General features: G+C 52.6%; 1 protein-coding gene across 3 annotated transcripts in view; it reads left to right on the plus strand.

The window, feature by feature from the left end:
* Window positions 1–23,633, plus strand: part of LOC111844543 (mannosyl-oligosaccharide 1,2-alpha-mannosidase IC) — a 94,733-nt gene that overhangs the window by 18,218 nt on the left and 52,882 nt on the right. For all 3 annotated transcript variants that reach the window (XM_072716254.1, XM_023813092.2, XM_023813093.2), the window contains exon 2: window positions 21,721–21,817. In XM_072716254.1, coding sequence (XP_072572355.1) covers window positions 21,721–21,817 — 97 coding nt within the window. The remainder of the gene's footprint in view (window positions 1–21,720; window positions 21,818–23,633) is intronic.

Raw genomic sequence — 23,633 nt, forward strand, 5'->3', positions numbered from 1 at the left:
GGCCCCCCAATGCAGCCATTCTTCTCACCCCCCCCCCCCGGCGATGGATCCAGCTGTACCCAGCAGGGGGGTGGTGGGCATCGCATAATCCTCTTTTGGAGGTATGGGTTACATGTACGTGAGTCTGTAGCGGGTGCAGATCAGTATAAAGTCAACTCTGCTGACAGTACTATTCTGCTTTCTCCCCGCTCTCCCAGAGCATGCTGGGATAGGAGACACCCTCCCAGAGCATGCTGGGACAGGAGCTGTGCTGCCTACTGGGAGATATGCTGCATGCCTGCCCTGTTAGTCACACTCACACACACACTTGATAGGTTGCGTAATTCAGCATGGATGCGGAGCTTTCTCTCCACATCCTCAAGGTTTTGCGTCTGTTATTAATATGAGACTTGTCATTTTTGCAAGGCAGACATTCGGGTCTGCAGGGAGCGTCTGGGACCCATTCTGGAGAGTTCCTGCCACGCAGTTTCAGTCTGACCCTGTTCCTTTGGGAAGGTGGCGCTCAGTGATTAACCTGCACGTTTTGTCATGAAATGCAACAGAGCTCCTTGGAGGAGGATTGCTCAGGGGTGACAGAGTTAAAAAAGGTCCTGAAGGCTTTGGGGTCTGTAGTCGCATCCGGGCTTAGCTTCCATCTTCCGTCTTTGTTTTCCTCCGAGGAAGGCGAGGGCTCTCCGACTGTCGGAAAGCACTGCTGATTCTCAATCAGCCTTTCGTCAAGGGTGCGCGGCATGTCATCGGCGTGTGTGTGTGTGTGTGTGTGTGTGGGAGAGAGGCCGCTGTCAGCACGCGCCTCCCGCCGACCACAATGGCTTTTACCTGCTTATGTAAACAGATGCATCGTCATGGCAACTCCCTGTCATCAGGGGTACTTGGGTTTCGTGGCAAAGTCACCTAGGCAGGGTTTAGAGGCCGGTCGAGTGGCCCGGCTGGGGACGGCAGATGCCGGGAACGACGGGACGGAGTCTGGATAGCCGAGGACGAGCTGGGATTATTGGGCTTTTCAGTCTCTGCCATCCTATACATACTGTGCTGTAGAAACGCAGATGATCTGTAGTTAAATAGCTAAAGCTGGTTCGTTGCTTACAGAGTCCCATCTTATGGGAGCCCCCGGATTTGGACCTTCACTGTTTAACAATGCACCCCAGTTACAGTGTGTGGCTCAGCAGATTAGACCTCTGTGCTTCTGATCAGAAGGCTGTCGGTTCGAGTCCCGTCGTTAATCTCCTGACATGCTCCGTGGGCTCAGACCCCAAGCTTCACAATCACCGCTATATGCTTGTGTCTCATAGGAGAACAGGATGGAATATGTGAAAAATAAAGCATCGCTTTGTGTTTTGACCGACACCCCGCTGGTGAGCTGGGAAGGCGATATAACAGAGCTTTCAGATGAAGCGAAGGGATGGAGGGGGGTGTCCTCTGTGGTCCCAGCTCCGAAAATGGAGCTGCCTCTTGGGGCTGCACCCGGATACCTTAGACAGGACCGGCCTCGCCCGTTGCTTTCGGACCGCGACCCTGGGATGCGGTTTAGGTTGACCCAGCTGGGACTGGCGCGGCTGTTAGAACGCAGTGGCTGGTGAATTAAAGGGGTGGGTTCCAGACTCGGTGGCCCAGCCCTGTGGACTCTGAGTCAGCCATGGTCTGGAAAGATGCTCCCCCGCTCTGTGTTCCCTGCTTCCTGTTTGGTCAGCTGGTGAAGGACCTTCCTCTCTGCTCACATGCTGCGTCGCACGTGAACTGTGTAGCTGCACGTGAGATGGGCGGGGGGGGGGGGGACAGCTGGTGCCACGGGCCTGGGTCAAGTCGCTGCTGAGAATAGTCTGTCCTGGGTCGCGCCCCCATGAGCGAATGGGAGATGGACCCCCATTCAGGATGTGTGATTTGTTGTGATGAAGGTGATGGTGTCGCTACGTTTGGCTGAACTGCGGCCACTGCTGGAGCTCAAAGGCTGTGCGGGATTACAGCGTAAATCGATCCAGACGATGCCCCCCCCCCCCTCCACGCTGATATCAGGGGTGAGGGGGCATGGAGCCCACACCGCTGTCGCCAGCGCCCCGTCAGTCCAAACCCCCAGCTGTGACACTGAATCAATTTCAGTTGGAACCCAAGTAACAGCAACTGAAGGGGTGTGTGCTTCTTAGCTGGGGCGTGAGGGGGGGCACCTTCTCCCTCACCCCCTTCACCGGTGGCCCTCCAGCAGTGGGCATCCATGGAGAAGTGGATCCACGAATCCTGTCTGCGAAACAAGCCTCCTTTTCATTACGTCCCATTTGTTTATTAATATGTCATTCATTACAGTGACATAAAGGCTTATCATCCAGCCATGCGTCTTCTGATCGCTTATCCTGTTCATGGGCTCGATATCCTGATGTAAATAAAGCAGATTTCCTGTAAGTCTGGCTGCGGTCCCGCCTTTTTCCATTCGAATGACAGGGCGATCGGCCAATCGAGAGGCGGGACTGTTCTGCCCAAGTTCCGCGATGTAGTTGATTGACAAAACGGCCGTTCATTTAATGTCCCCTTGTCATGCTTGATGTGGCTGCTTGTCCACACTGACAGCGGGTCACGGGGGTCACCGATTTCCGCTGGTCTTAGCCACAAGCTGACAGGGCTGCCTGCGATTATGGGGAGGGTTTAAGGTTCTCGGGGGAGGACTCAAAGGGCACCGCTTTCGGGGAGGTAGCGACGTGATCCTTACAGGAGACCCCGTGTTCTAACAGTCATAGGCTCTGTACAGCCCTTTTGTCAGGGGAGTCTCTGTCCACTGCTACTTCAAAGGCAGCCATCTTTAGTGCTGCAGTCTTTCTTTGGGCCCTTTTCTCCCTCCCTCATTCTTGTTACCGTAAAGTCTGTTGCCTGGCATTTCTGTGGCCGACATTCTGTGGAGTTCATTCTGCCCATTATGTGTGTCCGCTCCAGCTCAAACGATTCCGTCCCAGGTTGGGGGCACGAGGCTCGGTCATCCGTTGGTGTGTAAACGCTCCCCGTGGGCGTGCGTATTCCGTAAAATGTCACGGTGCTCATGCAAGTGATGCATAAACAGGATTCAGACGGCGGGTCATGGTACAAGAGGTTGCATAAATGTCAACGGTAACAGACCGTAACCTCAGTGGTGATTTGCCTGAGCATAGCCAGGCTCCGCCCCCGGTAATAGGAATTACAGTTTGTAAGGCGCGATTGGTTAATGAGGAACACATGACTCTCCTGGAGGTAAGCCGATTCGCTCGGCAAGGCTGATGTAGAATTTGGCTGCTCCATACTGACACGTGCACAGGCTTTTGCATATGATACCCTGCCCCCCCCCCCCCACTTACACCCCCCTTGTGTGTGTTTACCGTCTTTCTTCCCAGCATGTTTCCTGGCTCCGTGATCCATGCTTTCCCGTTGTGTATATATTTTATATATGTTTGATACGTTTGCTCGTCGATGAGTCATTCCTGATGCAGCAGCTGGAAAATGTGTCAACGGAGGCTGAAACGGCAGAGCGGGGGGGGGGGGGGGGTATGGCGGCTGCCCCTCTTGCCCCACCCCCCATGAGTGTGAGTACGGTTTTCTGGCTGAACCTGAAAGTCCTGGGGGACCCTACATGGCGGCCGCCGGTTTGGCCTTCTTGCTGCTGCTCTCTCTACCTCGGAACACGCCGGAACATCGCGGGCCTCGGCCGCCGTGTTCACGTCACGTAAGCCGCATGAAACGCAACTCTCAGCTCCTCAGGCTTCCCCTGGGGCACCATGGCACCCCGTCCCCTGCTGTCCGTCAGCCAGGCTCTCTGCTGATGGCAGAATGTCCCATGGAATCGACTCCGTGATCTCAATAAGCTCGGACCACTTCAGTCTGCTGCGGAGTCATTGATATATAATCGACAAAAATAAATCAGCAAATAAAATCAGCCACAGCTTAATGAATCGGCCAGAAAAGGACAAATAACGATACATTAGTGTGGATCTTGCAGTAAACGCGACTGAGCGCTTGCCGGATCTTTCTTCATTCCGGTCTGTTTTTTTCTGCCGCAGAAATCGAAGCAGGACGTCAAGCACACGCATCCTGGCTTGAAATTACCTTCCAGCTGATCTTCTGAACGAGGGCTACACTGACGTATAAAAATGCAGATATAAAAACACACCGTGATGTTATTTTTCATCATATGGTGAAATCCTCACTCAGCGGCTTGCATCACGTCAGGCTGATCGCAGAAGGAAACCAAACAAGTGGTTTTTTTGTTTGTTTGGCCTGTCGTTTTTGGTCAGAGCATCGCACCCGCCAAACATCACGAGGGTTTCTGAGGTCTGAGTGTGACATGTTTGCGTGACATGAATCGTGACAGTTCTGGGTTTTAAAAATTGTGGCAGGCTAGGATTGGGATTCTGGATTTCTTGGGGGGAGGGGTGGCCTCAGCATGTCTGCGGGTCCTTGAGCAAGGCCCTTAACCCCCAGCTCCCTGGGAGCCCCAACAGGTGGCTGCCCTTCATGGCCAGCTTACTCTACAAAGAGCAAGTTGATGGAGGCGTAAAAAGAATTTCCCCATGAGGGACAATAAAGGTTAAATTATTATTATTAATACTATGTAGTTGCCCCCCATGAATTTGATAAAAGCATCCCTGCTGTGGGTCACATGTGCTGTGGTGTCTGTAGAGTGTGCTCAGCTCTCACCGGATCTGTGTGCATGAAAGATTCTGTAGTAACGAGATGTCAGTCTCTCTTCCGCTAATACAGAGGTTTCTTAGTGACCTTACGAAGCAGGAATCCTTCGGATGGGAGTTTCTGCTACACTTATTTCCGAATTTCCGGCTTGGATGTGTGAATTCATCTAACGGGGGTGAGCATGGTGATGCTCCCCTCTTGCTCGCACATGCACAGGCAGCCTGTCAGGAGAGGTGCTGGTTTCCCTGCTCTGCATCTGCTTCCTGTGGCACCCTCTGCAGCGTGGGAGGGGTTAATTGGTGGCTGATTGATATCTTTTTGGAAGCAGGGCTAGATTGTCAGCATGGTGCTCATTAATGCAGTCTGAGCGGTTTGATTTCGGCCTCGCTCTGGAGGAGTAACAGTCTGAGGTCACAGATTACACACGATTACATATGAAGGTGATAAACCCCCGCCCCCTCCCCGTGCCCTCTCACGCCAAAACTCGTCAGTGCATAAGGAGCCAGTCGCTGCTAATGAGCTCACAGACCTTGAGGCTAGAGCCATCCCAAAACGTGTGCCTCTCAAGACTCTGTCCCCATGGAAACCTGGCGGAAGGAGCGATTCAGTGGCAGATGTCGTTAAGGTGCTGGAGAGGGAGCAGTTACCCACATCACGGTGAGGTGCTCTCTTTCAGCGCGGGGGGAAGGGACCTCCGGGGGCCTCTTCGAAACGAACTCCTCCCCCAAACATACTCCTCCCAAAGAGCCCCTCCAAAACAGACTGCTCCCCCAAACAGACTCTCCAACAAACTGACTCCTCCCCAAATCAGACTCCTCCCCAAACAAACTCCTCCCCCAAATCAGACTCCTCCCCACAGGCAGGGCCAGTACTGTCGATGTGCTTATTCGTGTCTTAATCTGTTATAATCCCCGCTGATTTTGCCCCTCGCTGGGATGTCGTTCTGCTCCCAGACGTAGCCCCCGCACTCAGCCTGGTGCCCATCTCTCACACCAAACTAGGTCAGTCTCCCCGCCCGCATATCACCCCCCCATCCCCCATCCCCCATCCTTCTCTTTTTTTTCTTTTACTCTCTGTTGTTTTTAGGCCTCTGTAATGCCACCCCCCACAAACTTTGTCACAGGCCCCATGGATGCGGCCGGCGTGGGAGGCGTGGCAGTGCCAGTGGGTGCCAGCATGGAGGGGGGGGGGGATACTGGTGAGGGGGGCGGGACTTCCTGTTAAATGAAGGCGCTTGTTCTTTGTAGTACCTTGTGGCTTGGCAGAGCTGCCGTGAAGCTTTTGCACCGAGCCTTCTTGTTTGCCGTTCAGGTTAGCGTGTCGCAGGAGGAACGTTTGGGCCCCCCACCCCAGTCTAAATAACTGATACCCCCCTCCCTGCATCTTCATCGCTGCACCCAGCTTGTGTTTGGAGGGTAATGGAGGCTCATCTGAGGCTCTTTTGGCACCTTTGAAATGGACTGGGGGGGGGGGGGAGGGGTTTGGTGTGTGTGCGTGTGTGTGTGTGTGTGTGTGGGGGGGGGGGGGTTAGGTTTGCTGACAACGGAGAAAAGGTTTAGGAAACGACATCAGCTACGTTAAAAAGCACAAAAGCGCTCTGTTATCGAACGGAATCTGTTTGTGGGTTCACTGGCAGTTGTCCCAATAAACTGCCAAGACGTTTGCAAGCTTTTCTGTTTGTCTCTGCATATTTGTACCTGCGTGTGAGTTTATGTATTTGTGTGTGTGTGTGCATCTGTTTATTTGTGTGCCTGTCTGTGTGACTGTGTGTGTGTGTATTCCTCTGTGTGTGTGTGTGCCTGCTGGCTTTTGTGTGTGTGTTTATATCTCTGTGCGTCTTTCCTGTATGTGTGAGCCTGTGTGTCTGTGTGTTTCTGCTGAGTGAGTTTCAGCCACGTTCGAAGCTCAGGACCCCGGGGGCCGTCTGCAGTGAATCCCGCTCTGCGGCGGCTCTGCTAGCAGCCATGTGAGGGGAGATTAGCGCCGCTGATAACGCGGCTGGGCTGCGGGGGTGGGGGTGGGGGTTGGCCGCCTCTGAAGCAGTGGGGATTATCTCTGCGTAATCGTAGGGGAGAGGAAGCTTCCTGCGTCTGTCCCAGCCCTCTTCCCATCCAGGCAGATCCCAAACGTCGACGTGTCCTGTTTGTTTGACCATGTTGGTAAAAGCCGCACTGCTCTATCCTCATCACCAGGAGGCGCAATGCTTTCCATGAGACCAAAAAGTGACTGCGCCTGTGAACTTTAGGAACAACCATTTTCACACGGTTGAAGTCTGACCTTTACCGCTCCACCATGCTCTGTTCTCTGCAACCTTGTTATGGGTGTGTGACTGGACTGCGGTACCGCGGTAAGTGTACAGAAACCCAAAAAGCACTCACGCGTAAATGGGATGCGGGTTTGCGTTTGCATAATGAGCTCAGAAAGGAAAGATTTAGAGAGGATAAACAGGCAAGCAGTTTGACAAGAGCTCAGGACCTGATCTCCAAAGAACAGTGTGCATGAAGCTGTCACAGGTGCAAGCTGCAGGGGGTGCTCACTGCTCTCCGAGGTTAGCCGTCTGCCATGTGTGGGTTAATGATGCTTGCTTGTTTGTTTGCCAGAGGTGTGTTCTGGGTAGTATTTGTGTGAGCGTCAGAGCTGCTGAAAGCCTGTGTCGTTTATCTGCTTTTACTTGTGCAGGATAGTGGTGTGCCAGGGCATTCTGGGATAGCGCACATTAGCCAGATGTTTCATGCTGGCAGAGGATTGGGCGGTGGCGCGGGGCTTCTCCAAGAGTGACAGCCGGCCAGTCCAACGATTAGATTCAGAGCCAATAATATGGCGACGTTCCCTCTGCAGTTCCTCCGATTTGCCCCCCGCCCCCCCCTGATATTTCATCACCAAACAGACAACAGCTCCTCAACTATGAAAACTCTTTCACTCCCTCCCCTAATTCCCCCTCCCCCACAGCCTCAGCATCTACCAGCCTGCTACTTGGGGGGGGGGGGGAGGGAGGGCCTCCCATTTAATTAAACCGTGCTGTTATCAGTCAAGCTCGGCAAGCTTGTTGTCAGGGTGGCTTAAAATATCTTTCTCAGTCAGAAAAAAAAAATCAATGAATTAATGTAAATGCGCAGAGACGAGGCCCAGGCTGAAACAGAGACTTAAAACAACGCACCCCCCTGTCTGTCCTGGGCTCAGCAACCCTTCCTGCCGTCCCCTGAGCCTTCCAGTCGGAGGCTGTATTCTGGGCTGCTTAGTGTAGTTGCCCCTCAGGTCTGAGTGGCGCCGCCTATCTTTCATTTTCGTTGTTGAGGTAAAGACCACCCCCCCCCCCCCTTCACCTTATCGTGCCACTAGGAGGATCATCAGCAGGGACCCTCCCTTTTAGAGCTGGTCAGTGCTGGGGAGCAATGCCCCCCCCCCCCCCCCGCATCCCAATGAACTGGGTGATGGTGTGTTTGCAGTGAAATGCGCCATACAGAGAATTAAACCCTATGGTGATGGACGCATTCTCAGGTTGCCACGGCGATGACCACATGCCCCATGATGGCCAGACACTGTGCCTTCCCTGCCTGCCCGGAGTTTCGTATGTTCATTTTTCCCAGATAATGGCACGATGTGGTTTGCGTGTTGAAAAGGGTAGAGTCCCATGCAGGACGGTGACTACGGCCTCGGGGAGTCACTTTCAGCCAAGCGGGCAAATGACAGAGCCCCCCCCCCACCCCCAATCAGCACACAGACGGCCCTCCGGACCCTGGCAGGATTTGTGGCTGTTTATACAGGCATTAAACAGTGAAAACATTTCCCCCGAACAGCCTTACCCTGTGGCCTTGTAAACCAACACTGCTGAACCAGCCCAATAAACCCCCCCCCCCCCCCCCCCCACGTTTTTCTTCTCCTTCTGCTCAGTTGTAAGTCACCACAAGGTCTTTGGTAACAAACAGAATACAGGGGGATTTTGGTTGCGGGTCTTTTTTTTTTGTTTTTGGTCAGGGGTGGGGGGACAAAATTGCAGTGAGCTGAAGCTGCGTCTCCTTTGGCAAGTTCAGTGGAACAAGTGAGTCAGGAAGTGGATGAGAAGTTTCCACCTACTGCTGGAGTCACCATCTGCCAGCGTATCAGGTCTTGACAGACCGCTAAAACCAGCAATCCATTGGTGTAGCTGGAAGAACACCCCCCCCCCCCCCTTTACAGTATCTGACGTCTTCATCGCCTCCAGTTGACAGCGTCATATGTTTAGCTGCTGGATACCATCTTGCGATGCGGTGAGGTCACGCCATCTCCATCGTCCCTCCTCGCATGATCGATTTTGGCAATTAAGTGGATTGCGCCGGCGTTTCCTGCGGTTTCTACACGCCGCGCATTACTGCTGTCCGCTACTGTGAGTTCTGGCTCGGTCCGAGTCTTAATCGCAGTTCCTGGAGTGTGTCGGAAACATCAAGCGTCTTTCTGGGATGAAGCTGGAGGACCTGCTGGCGTCCATCAGGGGACAACATGCTGGGGACGTTCATGAATGTGTGAAGATGCCCACCATCGATTTCTGCTGGCCCAGCACGCCATGCCCGGAGTCTTCCAGATTCCAGTATTTCCAGTATTTGTCATGGGCTGCTGTTATTGAGCAGCTTGCTCGGCTGGAATTGAGGCGAGGTGGGGGGCTCACCTTCTATTCAGAGGTGGGGACGTTTATTTATGAATGGAGTCTTTTGAGCTCACATCCGGCTGCAAAGATGGGTGTTACCGTAGCAACACTGCATCCCCGCACAGCACGGTGGTGTGGAGCAGAGACCAGCACCCATGGATTCTGAGAAACGAGTTCCCTGGCAATGGTGGGGGTGGGGTGGGGTGGGGGGGTACCTGCCTGGCACGAGAGGACAGAGATGCTGGTCATTATTTTGGCATCAGCGCTTCTCCTGTTTAATCGGCGTAGGATAGCATTCTGGTGATGCCGGGGTGTGAAGTCAAACAGCCCATGCAGTGCCCCCACCCCTCCCGCAGTCATGGCCCATTGTCCAGGACTTCTCTCACATTGCGCACCCCCTCGCTCTGAACGCCGTGCCTTCTCAAGGTCACGCTAACAAGAGGCAGCGGTTTCGGCATGAGGAGGGGTCCAGCTCACTGCATTCCCCCGAGGGGCTTGATCCAGCCCATAAAAACGACACCGATCTTCTGGTATTCGTGAGATTAATGCCGAAAGCGGGGGCCTGCCCACCGACAGTTTCCTCATTTCTTGAGCCAGTTGTTTACAGAAGATGCCATTAATTACAGATTTAATTCATTTCCTGGGCAGTGACGCAGTTCAGATCAATGTTCATTTCCTGAGAAGATGTGATGTGATGGGACATGGTGTCCTCCCCAGGACACCAAACTGTCTGACCCCTTCTAGGATCCCTGGACCTAAGCAGTGCTTGCTCAGTTTGCTGAAGCTCTGAGCATGTACTCACAGCGGTGATTATTTCCTGGGTCAGAGGTCAGAGGTTGATGGAGAAGCAAGAGGTTGGTAGTTGTCCCAATAAACTACCAAGACGTTTGCATGCTTTTCTGTTTGGTCAGCCTGGTCACAGAGGATGGGCGGGGTCATAAATACCACATCATCAGTGGTCCGTTGGATGAACTGCTGTGCATCATTGCTGCCATGAGGTGGGACTGAGGGGAGGCGAGGCAGGTAAATTTACAGTCTCCCTGCTCTGCTTGTCGTGCAGAACCCTCGGATATCCAATGGAGCAAAGTGGGCTGAACAAACAAAGGGCTGGACTTCTGCAAGACGACACTTACTCTGGTGAAATTCTGCAGAAAAGGCCTTCACAGTTTGACCGGGGGGCTAGAGGCAAGAGAGGCCCTCACAGTTTGACTGGGAGTGTGGTGGTGGGGGAGGCCTTAGTGGTGTGACTGGGAGTGTAGTGGTGGGGGAGGCCTTAGTGGTTTGACTGGGAGCGTGGTGGTGGGGGAGGCCTTCATGGTTTGACTGGGAGTGTAGTGGTGGGGGAGGCCTTAGTGGTGTGACTGGGAGTGTAGTGGTGGGGGAGGCCTTCATGGTTTGACTGGGAGTGTAGTGGTGGGGGAGGCCTTAGTGGTTTGACTGGGAGCGTGGTGGTGGGGGAGGCCTTCATGGTTTGACTGGGAGTGTGGTGGTGGGGGAGGCCTTCATAGTTTGACTGGGAGCGTGGTGGTGGGGGAGGCCTTCATAGTTTGACTGGGAGCGTGGTGGTGGGGGAGGCCTTCATAGTTTGACTGGGAGCGTGGTGGTGGGGGAGGCCTTCATAGTTTGACTGGGAGCGTGGTGGTGGGGGAGGCCTTCATAGTTTGACTGGGAGCGTGGTGGTGGGGGAGGCCTTCATGGTTTGACTGGGAGCGTGGTGGTGGGGGAGGCCTTCGCGTTTGACCGAGAGGACATGGCCATTCTGCCTGGCCTTTCTGGACTTATCAGTGATGTGCAGAGCAGCCCACGGTGAATGAAAAGCCGTTTGCGCTCAGCTCTCTGCTAACATCAGGCGGCAGTGAGCCCACAGCTCCACTGCGGAGACGCCATCCATCTCCCTGCTCCGGCTATTAACACTATGCTGCTGGGAAGCTCACGCTTTTATGCAAAGCTGCTTAAGGGTCTTACTGACTTACTGATAACACTGGAAATCTTACTAGATCACTCTGGGGAAAGTGCTTCACTCAAGGGTACAGCAGCAGTTTCCTTCCGGAATAATCCTGTCACACGGCTCTCACCGGCGTATTCGGCCCGATCTGTGCTTTGGACCGCGGTTCAGATTATAAATGTGTGTTAAGGGCAGTGTGGGTTGAGGGTAATGTGAAGACAATAGAGTGGGTACTGCCAGGTCTCTCTGCTTGGTCCATAATTGCCTGTATCTCTGGGGTGGCTGGATGGGTGCTGGGGGTGGGAATTCTCTTACTTGGTTGCTATGAGTCATGATACAGTCATGCTGCCAGTAACACTGCAAATTCACTGCAGTAACGCTGCAATTACACTACAAACTCAATACAGTCACATTGCAGTCACACTGCACGCTCACTGCAGTCATACTGCAAGCTCACTGAAGTCACACCAGAATGACATGCAATCACACTGCAAATTCACTACAGTCACACCGCAATGGCATTGCAATCACACTGCAAACTCACTGCAGTCATGCCGCAATAACACCGCGATCACATTGCACTGCAGCCACGCTGGAATAACACTGCAATTTCACTACAAACTTACTTCATCCTTCCTTTAGCTTAAACACAAAGAGCACCAAGCTTTGAGGAACCACTTTGTTGACTTGCGCCTCAGTTTTTGGTCTGGCTGCCGGCTTTCTGCTTAATGAAACAGGATTACAGCCGCTTCTGAAAGCTCTGTAGTGTTAGCCTCTTGAGTCCTGTTTGACTGTTTCCTTGTTCTCTCCCCAAAAGCTTGTGTGTGCCCTATAATGTGGGCGGTGTGCCGGCTCTGGGCCTCATGGGGCAGCCCCCAGCCTGCTTCCTCTTCAGTGGCATCTCCTCTTGGTTGGGGCAGCCGGGCCACTGGACCGGGGCCTTGCAGAATTTTGCCTGCTGCTTTGGTGTCCCTTGTGTTTTCAGAGTGAAGCTCCTCTGAACACTGTCTGCGGCTCCTCTCTGGTAGTCTGGGGTTATGTCTAATTTTAAATACCGTCATACTATCCAGACATTATTCCACAGTTTCTGGTATTTGGAGATCCATCCATCCATCCATCCATCCATCCATCCATTCCAATGAGCAGCACTCCCTGAGCCACTTTCTCATCTCAGCTAACTTTGTTACCAAGATTTCAATGTACTATGGATTACCTTAATTACCATGGTATACCCAAAAATATCCCATATTACGATAATATCACCCAAGACCACCCTGAGGCGTCAACTGTCTACATAGCATCAACATATGTGGTGCTGTGCAGATTGTCCTTGCCCCTCTCAGGATTCTCCACCCGCGGTTCCCATTAACAACCACAGCATTATCTGTGAGCTGATACAGGGCCCGTTTGAATTCCCATAATGCCTCATTCTGCAGTTTACAGGCGACGAGTACTTTTTGGAAAAAGAGAAGAGAGCTCCAGTCTTCTATGTGGACCCTGCCTACCCCCATCCTGTATTGCTGGGTGGGATTCTGGGAGGGGACGCATGGGGGGGTGGGCTTTCTGGGAGTCGGCGGTTCTCGCTGGATCAGTCTGCAGGAAGGTGGTTAACCCGTCGAGGGAGGGGGCGCCGGCGGGCAGGGGTAGGTGGGGGGCTCTGTGTCCGTGTCTGTATCAAATGGGCTGTGAAATTTATTGACACATTTCGTAGCCAATTCATTTCACACGCAATTTCATTAGGAAAATGTTTGCCATGACTGTACATAAACCTCCGCAAGTATCTCCTCTCCATCTCCCTCTCCCTTTCTCTCCATCTCTCCCTCCCTCGCTTATTGCTCCTATTGTTTCCCTCTCTCTCCTGCTTATTTCCTATCTCATCCTTCTTTCTCTTTTTCCTCTCTCACTCTCTCTATCTCCATTTCCCTCTCTCTCTCTCTCTCTCTTTCTTTCACCTTTGTCAGTGTTTCCCTGTTTCATTCCTCCCCTCTTCCCCTTACCCCCTCTCTCGCTGTTTCCCTCTTTTTCCTCTTTCCACCTCTCTTCCACTCTCCTGTTCCTTCTTTCTATCATTTTGCCTTTCTCCGTTTCCCTCTGTTTCCCTCTCTCCCTCTCTTTTTGTTTCCCCCTCTCCCTCTGTTTCCCCCTCTCCATCTCTTTCTGTTTCCCCCCTCCCTGTTTCCCTCTCTCCCTCTCTTTCTGTTCCCCTCTCTCTTTTTGTTTCCCCCTCTCCCTCTGTTTTCCTGTCTCCCTCTCTTTCTGTTTCCCCCTCTCCCTCTGTATCCCTCTCTCCCTCTCTTTCTGTTCCCCTCTCTCTTTCTGTTTCCCTCTCTCTTTTTGTTTCCCCCTCTCCCTCTGTATCCCTCTCTCCCTCTGCATACCCTTCTCTGTCTCTCTCAGATAGCCCCTAACCCGTTTCATTAATGCTTAAAGGCCGTTCCTGCCGTCCCTTTAATACTTGTAGCGACTGTTGATGAGTATAAAGGTATCGTTGACAGATTATTGTTTATCTTTACCTTTTTTATGTCTGTTTGGAGCTGTAGTTGGTAAACGATCATTTCCGAGCCCACGTTCAGGCAGAGGTGCGACAAGCTGTCTCCTGCACCGACACGTCGCCGCATTCGCCATCCTCACACAGCGCGTCGTTATAATTAACGCCTTTTCCCGAGATGCTCGTTAGACGTGCTGCCCCCGGTAACCGTCTGTCTCATCGTTGGCGGTCTCGCCGCTGTCTGCTGCTATTCCCGCACCGAAACCCGTTAGCGGCGTGGAATGGGCCTGCCGGCCCCAGCGATCGCTCCGTTTAATGAGGCCGCGCGAGAGAGTCTGCCGACGCCCGCTGAAGGCAGGGGCGGGGGTGCACTGGAGCTTATCGTTCCTTAAGACACATGCAGTGCGGTTATTTTGCTGGGAAGCAACCACTGGCCCGTACCAATCTGGCACCTGGGGGAGTTCAGAGACCCGTCTCGTAGATGGTGCTGGTGGTGGTTGGGGGGGGATGTCAGATGTGAATGAACGATTTTCAGGTGCCTGTGCAGAGTGTTTGCTGAGGAAGTTACCTGGGGAGTCGTGGCGCTTTTGGGGCGGGGGGACAGTGAGATGTGCTGATTAATCCGTCCCCATCCCACGCTCACTGTGATGGCGTCTTGTTTCCTTTGGCCCCAAAGCCTGAACGGAGCCTCAGGTCTCAGGCTCAGTGAGTCTGTGCTTCCCTGCCTGCCTATTCTGCATCTCAGTGCTGTGTCTCCTCTTCCCTGCCCTCCGGGTGAAGGCTGTGTCCCTCCCCAGCCCTGCGTACGCTTCACATGCAGAGATACTCCTCATGGATCTGGGTCTGCCTCCTGTCTTATTCCCACTCAAACCCTCGAACTTCGACGTGGAAAAGCCGGAATGTTTCTCCGTAATCACACCCCCCCACTAGGGCCTGGGTAGAATCAGACCCATCCTTATGTCCCATGGCTCAGTGCCCCCCCCCCCCCCCCCGTACTGTGGGGAGAGATTCTGGGCCTCAGGTTAGTGGTGTATGTGTGCCTGTGTGTGGCTGTTGGGGATGGGGGGGGGGGGGGACATTCTGATTTCTGAAGCAGCAATGAATTTTGCCTCTACCCTCTTTACAGAGCTCACGCTTCTGTGGAGTTTTCTGCACCTTCACAAAACAAGCAATTAGGTACCTGTACTTCTGACCCCCACCTCGTTCTTCTCCAAAGCCCCCCCCCCCCAGTTAAAATACCAAGCCCCTTTTATTTGCCTGTTCCCCGGTGATTCTATGTGAGGCCTGTATTACGTCACACTGACCGTCCCAAATGGCCCATATCTCCCAGCTTCACGCTCTGCTCAGCTCCAGGTGGCAAGCGGGGCCTGTAATAGCCCAAATTTATTTTTCTGAGCGGCTCCTTAATCTTCATTCTGGTTCCATTTTTCCCCCAAACTGGGTCTGCTGGGAGTTCTTCCCAGCACCATGCTGAACTCTGGCCATAGACCGTCCCGCTTGCTAATGCCCACTGCTTAAATAAAACTGGCTATTTGAGGTGATGGAGGACTGAGGGCAGACGATTTACTCGCAGCTCCTGTGGGCTGCCATACGCTAACGCTTTCCCACAATTCCTTGCTGCATCATCATTTGCCAGAAGGCTAGCGGTGATTAAATCCTGCCCAGGCTGGGACTGGATCATTGGGCTTTTCTGCCTCCTCCCCTTGACCAGTGATTTACCTTTTGTTCCCTGTTCCTTACAGGTAGGGGGTGCTCCCACTGGTTGTACAATACCAGCCAATAGTTTACAAGCCACCTACGAAGGAGAGTGATATAGTGTCGCGTCACATGACCTGGTCACCTGATCTAAACATGGTAGAAATGGTTTTGGAGGAGTTTGACCAGAGAGTGAAGGAAAAGCAGCCAATGAGAGCTCAGCAGGACCTCCTTCAGGACAGCTGGAAAAGCACCTCAGGAGGCCACCTCATGGACCTGGCATAGAGGAGACGGCAGGGGCAGCCAGTGCCTGGGGCAATTGGGGTTAAGGGCCCAATCGTGGGATCAATCTGCTGACCCACGGATTTGAACTGGCAACCTTCTGTTGCCAACCACCAACAAATATTTTTTTTTTTGGTCTGCGCATAATCCATACATGTTATTTAATAGTTTTGATGTCTTCATGATTATTCTAAAATGCAGGGAATAGTACAAATAAACCTTTCTATGGGTGGGTGCGTCCAAACTTTTGACTGGCACTGTAAGTACAGTTACTCCTGAAGGTTACTAGATGTAATGGATTGAAATGCCGTACTGCTGATAAATGGAGCATTTTGCCTTCAGTAATTCCCTGCATTTGCAGTGATTTGTTATCGTTTAACGGATCGATGGACCCGGGCCACTCCAGCGGTGGGCTGAGCTGGCGCTGCTGGTCCGGTCTGGCTCGGCTGATGTTTCCACTCATGGTTTCCACATGACAACTGAGCCTGTGCTCCACCTCCCATGTCCTTGTCACTTCTTCCAGTGACAGGGAAGATTCTAGGGTTTTTTTAAGGTGAGAGGCATAAGAGGGGCCATAATTCATACAGAGGGGCCAATTTTATCATTAGCCAGTGATACGTTTTGAATCCTTGAGTGACAAGGGTGGGGGCCAATCATCTTTCAGCTGGGGCCAGTGTGGGTGTGGCTGGGCTGGTGCAGTCAGAGGTCATTGTGTTAATGACGTGTGTGAAGATTTCATGGCCTGCTGTTGAACCGGGGTTGGCAGACGTCGTCGCTATGGATACCCCCCCCCCCCCCCCATCGATCCCAGGACCCAGCGTTTATGGGGGGTGTCCACACAGGGGAATGTGACGATGGGAATGACGACTGCCTGTTTGCGGAAGGCCCTCTGTCCGGCCGCCACACCAGGACGATGCCGGAATAACTCCCGGCCGCAGGAGGGGCTGGAGTGACTTATGAGACAGAGTCAGGAAAGGGCAGCTTGTCGCTATGGCGATGGCACGCATGCTTGCTGGAGTGCCGGCGCTGGAGCTTGAGGCAGAAATGGGCAACAGTGGAGTTTTCCCACCCCCCCAACAAAACTGCGTACCTCTCTGGTTCACCCGTCCGCCAAGTTAATGGCTAAAGATGTCTCGTGGACAAACAAGACTCGCCGGGACTCGATCCTGTGAGATGCCGGCGGGCTGGACATGAAGTAGTGTGCGACGGTAAATCGATTAACCCCACCCCTTTTATAATGAAGCCTCACCCCCATGGGGGTGCTTAGTGATCCGGCCAGCTCCGTGCAGCTTCGGGGTGCCGTGTCTTTAAGCTCGACAGAGCCCCCCTCCCTGTGTAATGTAGCTGAGGTAGTGCTTTCTGCTCCAAAGCCGCCCCCCCCGACGACACAGCACAGCTCATTAGAGTCTCAGCTGCCTGCAGTGGGGTGATTTATCTCTCACCGCTCACTCTGCCATCGTGAACCCAAATTAAAGTCACGCCTTGTGTGTAGTGCAAACACAACACTGATGACAGGGCTCAGTCCTGCCTCAGAGTGTCTGTGAAAGTGTGTTTACCTACAGTACTGTGCAAAAGTCTTAGGCAATAAAAAAATGATGTCCAAACTTTGATGTCTGTCGAAGTGTGTCAGCTTAACGTCACCCCAGTATTTGCCGTAATCATCTAATACACGCATGTGTTTCTGTGCTCCGACCGCCAGTGCACCTTGTTTGGTTAATGAATACTTCATCAAATTATTTAACAAATTAAGTTAATTTTATGAGCGAGTGGTGAAATTTTAGCAAAGACAGAGTTCCAGTCAAAAGTTTGGACACGTGTGGCCTCCTACAAAGAAGCGTGATGGTGTCACATCACATGACCCGGCCATCTAAACACAGCGCAGATGGTTTTGGGGGAGTTTGACCAGGGAGTGAAGGAAAAGCAGCCAATGAGAGCTCAGCATATATGTGGGACCTCCTTCAGGACAGCTGGAAAAGCATCTCAGGAGGCCACCTCATGGATCAGGCATAGAGGAGACATCAGGGTCAACCAGTCCCTGGAGCAATTGGGGTGAAGGGCCTCACTCAAGGGCCCAAAGGTGGGATCACTCTGCCGGCCATGGGACTTGAACCTGAAACCTTCTGAGTCCCAACCCACAGAGCTTCCTAGTTCCATACATGTTATTATAGTTTTGATGTCTTTATAATTATTCTACGATGTAGAGAAACAAATAAATCTTTCTATGTGTAGATGTGTCCAAACTTTTGACTGGAACTGTACATGGAATGGCCGGAGTGCCCCTGAGGAGAGGTTTGGGAACTGAAGCGGTTTTCATCTAGCCGTCCAACTAGATATCAGTAACTTTTAGGAGCAAACAAGAAATTCTTGTTAGTTTTTATTGGGTTAGTATTAATTTACATGTAATAGTCATGTAATTTTTTTTCCTGAGCAAATATACACTTACTGCTCAGATAAATCACTTTAAACCGTACGTGTTTTCCTAACCACATGGGGGGAGATCATTACCTTCTGTACTGTTTGTTAGGGTGGACTAAGGAGTCATATTGCATGAAAGAGAGAGTCGCCCCCAGGCCTCAGTGTCCGTGCCCTGCGGAGTGTGTTAGCTGAACGTGTGTAAGCGTATCATGCAGGACCAGTGTAACCTATGCAGTTTAGCAGACCTTGGTTTGTTTCCAGATGTTTCTGTTCGATATGGGAGTACCGCGGACTGCTGGGGGGGGGGGGGTTGTTCCTGCTCCATGACCCTGTAGGGGGGTGTGCTTGGCCTAGCCTTTATTCGGTTCTTTGCGTATTTTTCCTTCTTCCTGCTGCTCAGGTGCCGGCCCCCGGGTACATTCCAGCCGTGCTTTTGGTTGTTGGCTGCCTCGATCCAGCGGCCCCTCTTCAGTGGGGAGGGGGGCGGCTTTCCCATCTTCAAGAGCTTGGCCTTTATGGCCTGGCCAGAGGCCGGGGGGGGGGGGGAGGGGAGGGGGGGGGGGTGTCCAGGCCGGCGTGACCCCAAAAATAATCTCCCAAAGATGCTGAAAAAGATTCGCCTGCAGCACCTGGGACCCCCAATGACCTTTGGCACAATTCGAACACTGGCGCCCTGAAAATGCCACAGGTCCCCCCCCCCCCTCGCTCTTTTTGTACTCTTTCAGGTCCCTGTTGTTGCTGAACCTCAGTCTTGCTGTACCTGTTTCCTTTGTCTCAAAGTCTTCTGGAAGGACAACTTTGTGTGACATTGTCCCCTCACCTCAGGCTGTCCGTACCCCCTCTGCCAACCCCCCCCCCCCATCCCCAATCTGCACCACTCATCCAGTGAGGCTGGCTTTCCATACGGTCCCCCCCGTCATCCCCCGCCCGAGTGTCAAGCGCAGCTGTGAGCTTTGAAAGATGGAGATCAGTACGACCCTCCCACCCACAGCCGTCTTCCCTGTCTTCCTATTCACTGTGTTATTTGCCACCCCCCCCATATTATTCATAGGGCCCCCCTCCCACGGATGTACGCAGCCTGAATCCACCGCAGATTGCAGTTGAGTGTCCCCCGGTGGAAAAGGCCAAAAGCGACACCCCCACCCCCCCCACCACCACCAGTGGCTCTTTATCCGCTGAAATTACAACGATTAAAAGGCCATCCGGACCACATCCGTTATCGATTGGGAGCTGGGCAGAGCAGAGGACCCCTGACAGCGTGAAAAGCCGGGATCAGCTGTGATCACGACACCTGGAGCCTGCAGACTGAGCCCAGCCTGTGTTTAGATCCCCTCCTCAGTCATGCAGACCCCCAGCCTGTGTTTAGATCCCCTCCTCAGTCCTGCAGACTGAGCCCAGCCTGTGTTTAGATCCCCTCCTCAGACGTGCAGACTGAGCCCAGCCTGTGTTTAAATCCCCTCCTCACACCTGCAGACTGAGCCCAGCCTGTGTTTAGATCCCCTCCTCACACCTGCAGACTGAGCCCAGCCTGTGTTTAAATCCCCTCCTCACACCTGCAGACTGAGCCCAGCCTGTGTTTAGATCCCCTCCTCACACCTGCAGACTGAGCCCAGCCTGTGTTTAAATCCCCTCTTCAGACCTGCAGACTGAGCCCAGCCTGTGTTTAGATCCCCTCCTCCTCACACCTGCAGACTGAGCCCAGCCTGTGTTTAGATCCCCTCCTCACACCTGCAGACTGAGCCCAGCCTGTGTTTAGATCCCCTCCTCCTCAGACGTGCAGACTGAGCCCAGCCGTTTGTTTTCCCGTTACTGAAGGATTTGGCTCCACGGTTTTCTGCGTCTGATGCCTGTCTACCATCTGCAGTAAGTGGGCTGCAATGCCTTTTAACTACTGTCCCATTTCTGTGGGGCGGGGGGCAGTTTGTGTCCCACATTAAACGTGCAGCAATTCCCCGTGGTCTTCCTGTATGGAGAGATACCACCATAGCCGGCCCCACACTGGATTCTGACTCTGTTTCATTAAGTATTCATGCCTGAAACAGAAGATGATTCTCCACAGTCCTACACTGCCTCCTACTGGTCTGTGCTCTTTGTTTGAACGGTGTCTTACCGCTTCCCAACCCGGATGATCACGCATCACAGATCCCATTGACCTGAGCTGAACGATAATTGGATTTTTTTTTTCTATTCCTGCAAACCAAACCAAACCAAAGCAGGATCTTTACCAGCACACGCAATATCTGGGGAAATGCAGGAATTTTTAGTTCTTACCCAGCATCTGTGCCATCCAGCCTCAGAAAGACGTCCCACTGCGGGTGTATGTGCACACCGGCTCCCCCTGCAGGACATTCGGCTGATCTGGCTGTCTACGTACTCATGTTTTCCAGAATTTAGCCCCCTGTGTAGGTGTCTGTATTCTGTCAGCTTGTTTTAATGCCAAATGGTCTGTCATTTTAGTTGTTGTGATCAAATGGATGCACAGCTTGAAAAGAAGCAAGAAAAGAGTGCCTGAATTAAAATGAAAGACAGCGTTTGCAATCCCCCCCACCCACCCCCAGCCGGCTTGCAGGGGGTGGCAGCTCTCGGTCTAGCCTCATGGTCAGCAAGGCCACGTCTACGGTTGGCGAACGCCATTTCCTGGTTACTCGTCAGGTGTTATTCTCGGCGGTATCTCGGATCTCTCACAGCTGCCGGAAACATCGTGAAATTCGCAACTTAAATAGGAGAAGGTGTGAGCGCACTGTGCCCCTGTTTGCACCCACTGGGGGGCGCTGGCTGTGCTCCCACACCATGACAGTGATGTGCTGATCAGACTGCGGGGGAGGGGGAAGCGAGTGCAGAGGTTTGGGTGGGCTGGATGAGTGTCCCCCCCCCAAGGAGGTGTTTATTAGACTCCAGTCTTCCATGGAGTGTGGGGGGGGTGCCCCCCTCTCTAATTATTTGATGCACTTTTGTTTTGTATTTCCATCTCGTTTACCTTCTGTAAACTTAATCCACGGAGCTGTTGGTCCCTTTCCAGCTCCTGCTTAGGCAGGTGTTCCACGTTTAAAGGATTTCCGGAATGTTGCCGTTCCTTGCATCAGTCTCTAGGGTCCCCGGAAACTGGCATCGGAGTAGGGGGTGTCCGCTTCGTTGCTGCTGAGTTTATAGCGCGTTCTGCTGCTTTCCCTAAGAGTGGCCCTGAGGTATTCCTGGCCAGCGCAGTCCGACCATCTGCAGTGTCAGCCTGATGGCAAATGCAGAACTGAGACTGGACATTCTTTTCATTGTCAACAGATGAACAAAACTATCCATAACTGCCCATCACTCATGACTTGAATCAAAAGACATTGTCATGTTATTCTGTTAAGTTATTTTCTGTCAGACAATATGAGTAGTTATGGCCATATGGTCTCAGGCCAGGACCCCCCTCCCTTCCCAGAAGTGGTGACATTTTGACCTCAATTGATGTCATTGTGGGTGTTTGGAACAATCCGGTTCCGGTGAACATGTCCAAGATTCTGACCTGTGTCAGCACGGCATCATCAGGGTGCCATTCCTTTGTGACTCTGCCCCCTTGTGGCTGCTTGGGGGACTGTGCTGATTGTCATACCTCTAGCTAAGCGGCCTCCACTGGCTCCCCTTGTCTTCCAGATGATGAAGTTTGCTTGGGACAACTACCGTCGTTACGCCTGGGGCAAGAACGAGCTTCAGCCCCTGACCAGGAATGGGCACACGGGGAGCATGTTCGGTGAGTGACCTCCCTGCACTGTGTTTGTGTGTGTGTGTGGTGGGGGGGGGAGGGGGTGGGTAGAGGACCTGTTCTTGGAGCACAATCACTGTAATAGTTCATCACCAGTTTCTGACCACACTCCCAGCTCCTGTGGTGTCGGAGCGTCAGCAGACACATTCCCACCAGCGTGCACCTCGAATTAGACACCAAACAGGATGTAGGCCCTCATTCTGCCATAATTCATCCTTCCCCTTGAGGTTCTGGTCCGCTTACACATTTGCGTACTCGCTGTAGCCAGCCAGGACTACTCAAGACGGCGTTGGATGTAATTGGAGCTGGCGTGGTGAAACGGGGGTGTGAGGTTTTGAGCTCGTGGGGGGACTTGGTGTGTTTTTGCCCATTGGATTCCACCACCCACACAGTCCAGTTTAATAACGCTGATGATAAAGTGGGATCAGGTTTTAATGAGGACGGCAGAGACGTCGTAAGCGCCTCAGGCCTTCTGCCCTGCCAAGCTTTTTTCGGTCCGCTGATCCTATCTGCGATGAGGCTGACCTTTCTAGCTTTTAATTGCTCTTTGAAATCTGCCCTCCCCCCGACTTCAGGAAATAAATCTGGGGTCTTAGAACTTCGGGGCTGATGGGAATGGCGTGGAACTTATGGGGACGTTGGCTATTGAGGCGATGCGGTCTCGTTCGGCAAAATTAAAATGAAAGGAAGTTAATTAGACAGTTAAATAAAAGTTTGCCGTCTCTTGGGTTTGCAGTCCGTGGTTGTCACATCGATCCGCCGACCATATTGAGCCAGTCAGAGAACCCCAGTCTTAGGAAGATTTGATGTAGTCAGTGTGAGAAAGTGTAGCCATTTTATATTTTATATATTCCTTGTCCTGGAGGCCTAATTTGTACCTTGTCCTTTGTTCCAGCTGAGCTCGCAGCTAATTAGTCTTGATACCGTCGCTGACTGAGGGTGCGCGATCGGAATCGCGTTAAAGGCGTCTGCGCTCTCGCCTTATTTCCTCATTAGCCTTCAGCTGAATTTGTGCATTAAACATTTCCTGCAGGAAGGATGAGATACCTTTGTGTTACGAAAGCCATCCGCATTCATTATCTGGAATTATTAACGATTACTTAATTGTTAAAAACTTTGGAACGTGAAGAAGGCATGCCTACGCTAGTCAAATCAGAGCTGCTCATTTGAGACGAAAGCTTTTCGGCTGGGGTGTGGCTCACACACCGCCCCCTACAGGTAGGTTAATGTCAGCGCTGCCCGAAGAAACTTTACGGAGTTGTTTTGTGTGATAAATGAGCGATCGGCAGCATCCCTGGCGGGCCAGAGGTCACCAGCTTGTTGGGCGAGCATCAGCGTTTATCATTTAATTGGCCTGTTATCAGAGGGACGCAATTAGCAGCCGAACAAGACACATAGGGGTACTATGGCGTTCATTTCACTGTCTCTCCCCGAGCCTTTGAAATCATTTCCTCTTTCAAACCCCTGAGGAGCCGACCGCCACTCTCTCCCAATATCGCTAATCTGATAAGAAGGTTTTTTTTTTTCTATTTTCTTGCAGTTAAATTATTTCTTTAATGCACATTTGACGATATGGCGCTCTCAGCCTGACCGTGGGCTTGTTCTGCATACTCAGGATTCAGCCGTGACGTTCCCCACAGCAAGCCAGGTGTGAAATTGGATGCTGTGTTTCGTTGTTTAATCCAGGGGTAAACAGAGGTGCGTGGAGATGAAATCGGCGTCTGACAAACTTGTCGGACCGCTTCGACGTGCCTGGAGCCCCTTGGAAGGCCCAGTCCAGGCTCATGGTGGGATTCTGGGAACA

Source organism: Paramormyrops kingsleyae, chromosome 9 (assembly GCF_048594095.1).
Source record: "Paramormyrops kingsleyae isolate MSU_618 chromosome 9, PKINGS_0.4, whole genome shotgun sequence".
Classification (NCBI taxonomy): domain Eukaryota; kingdom Metazoa; phylum Chordata; class Actinopteri; order Osteoglossiformes; family Mormyridae; genus Paramormyrops; species Paramormyrops kingsleyae.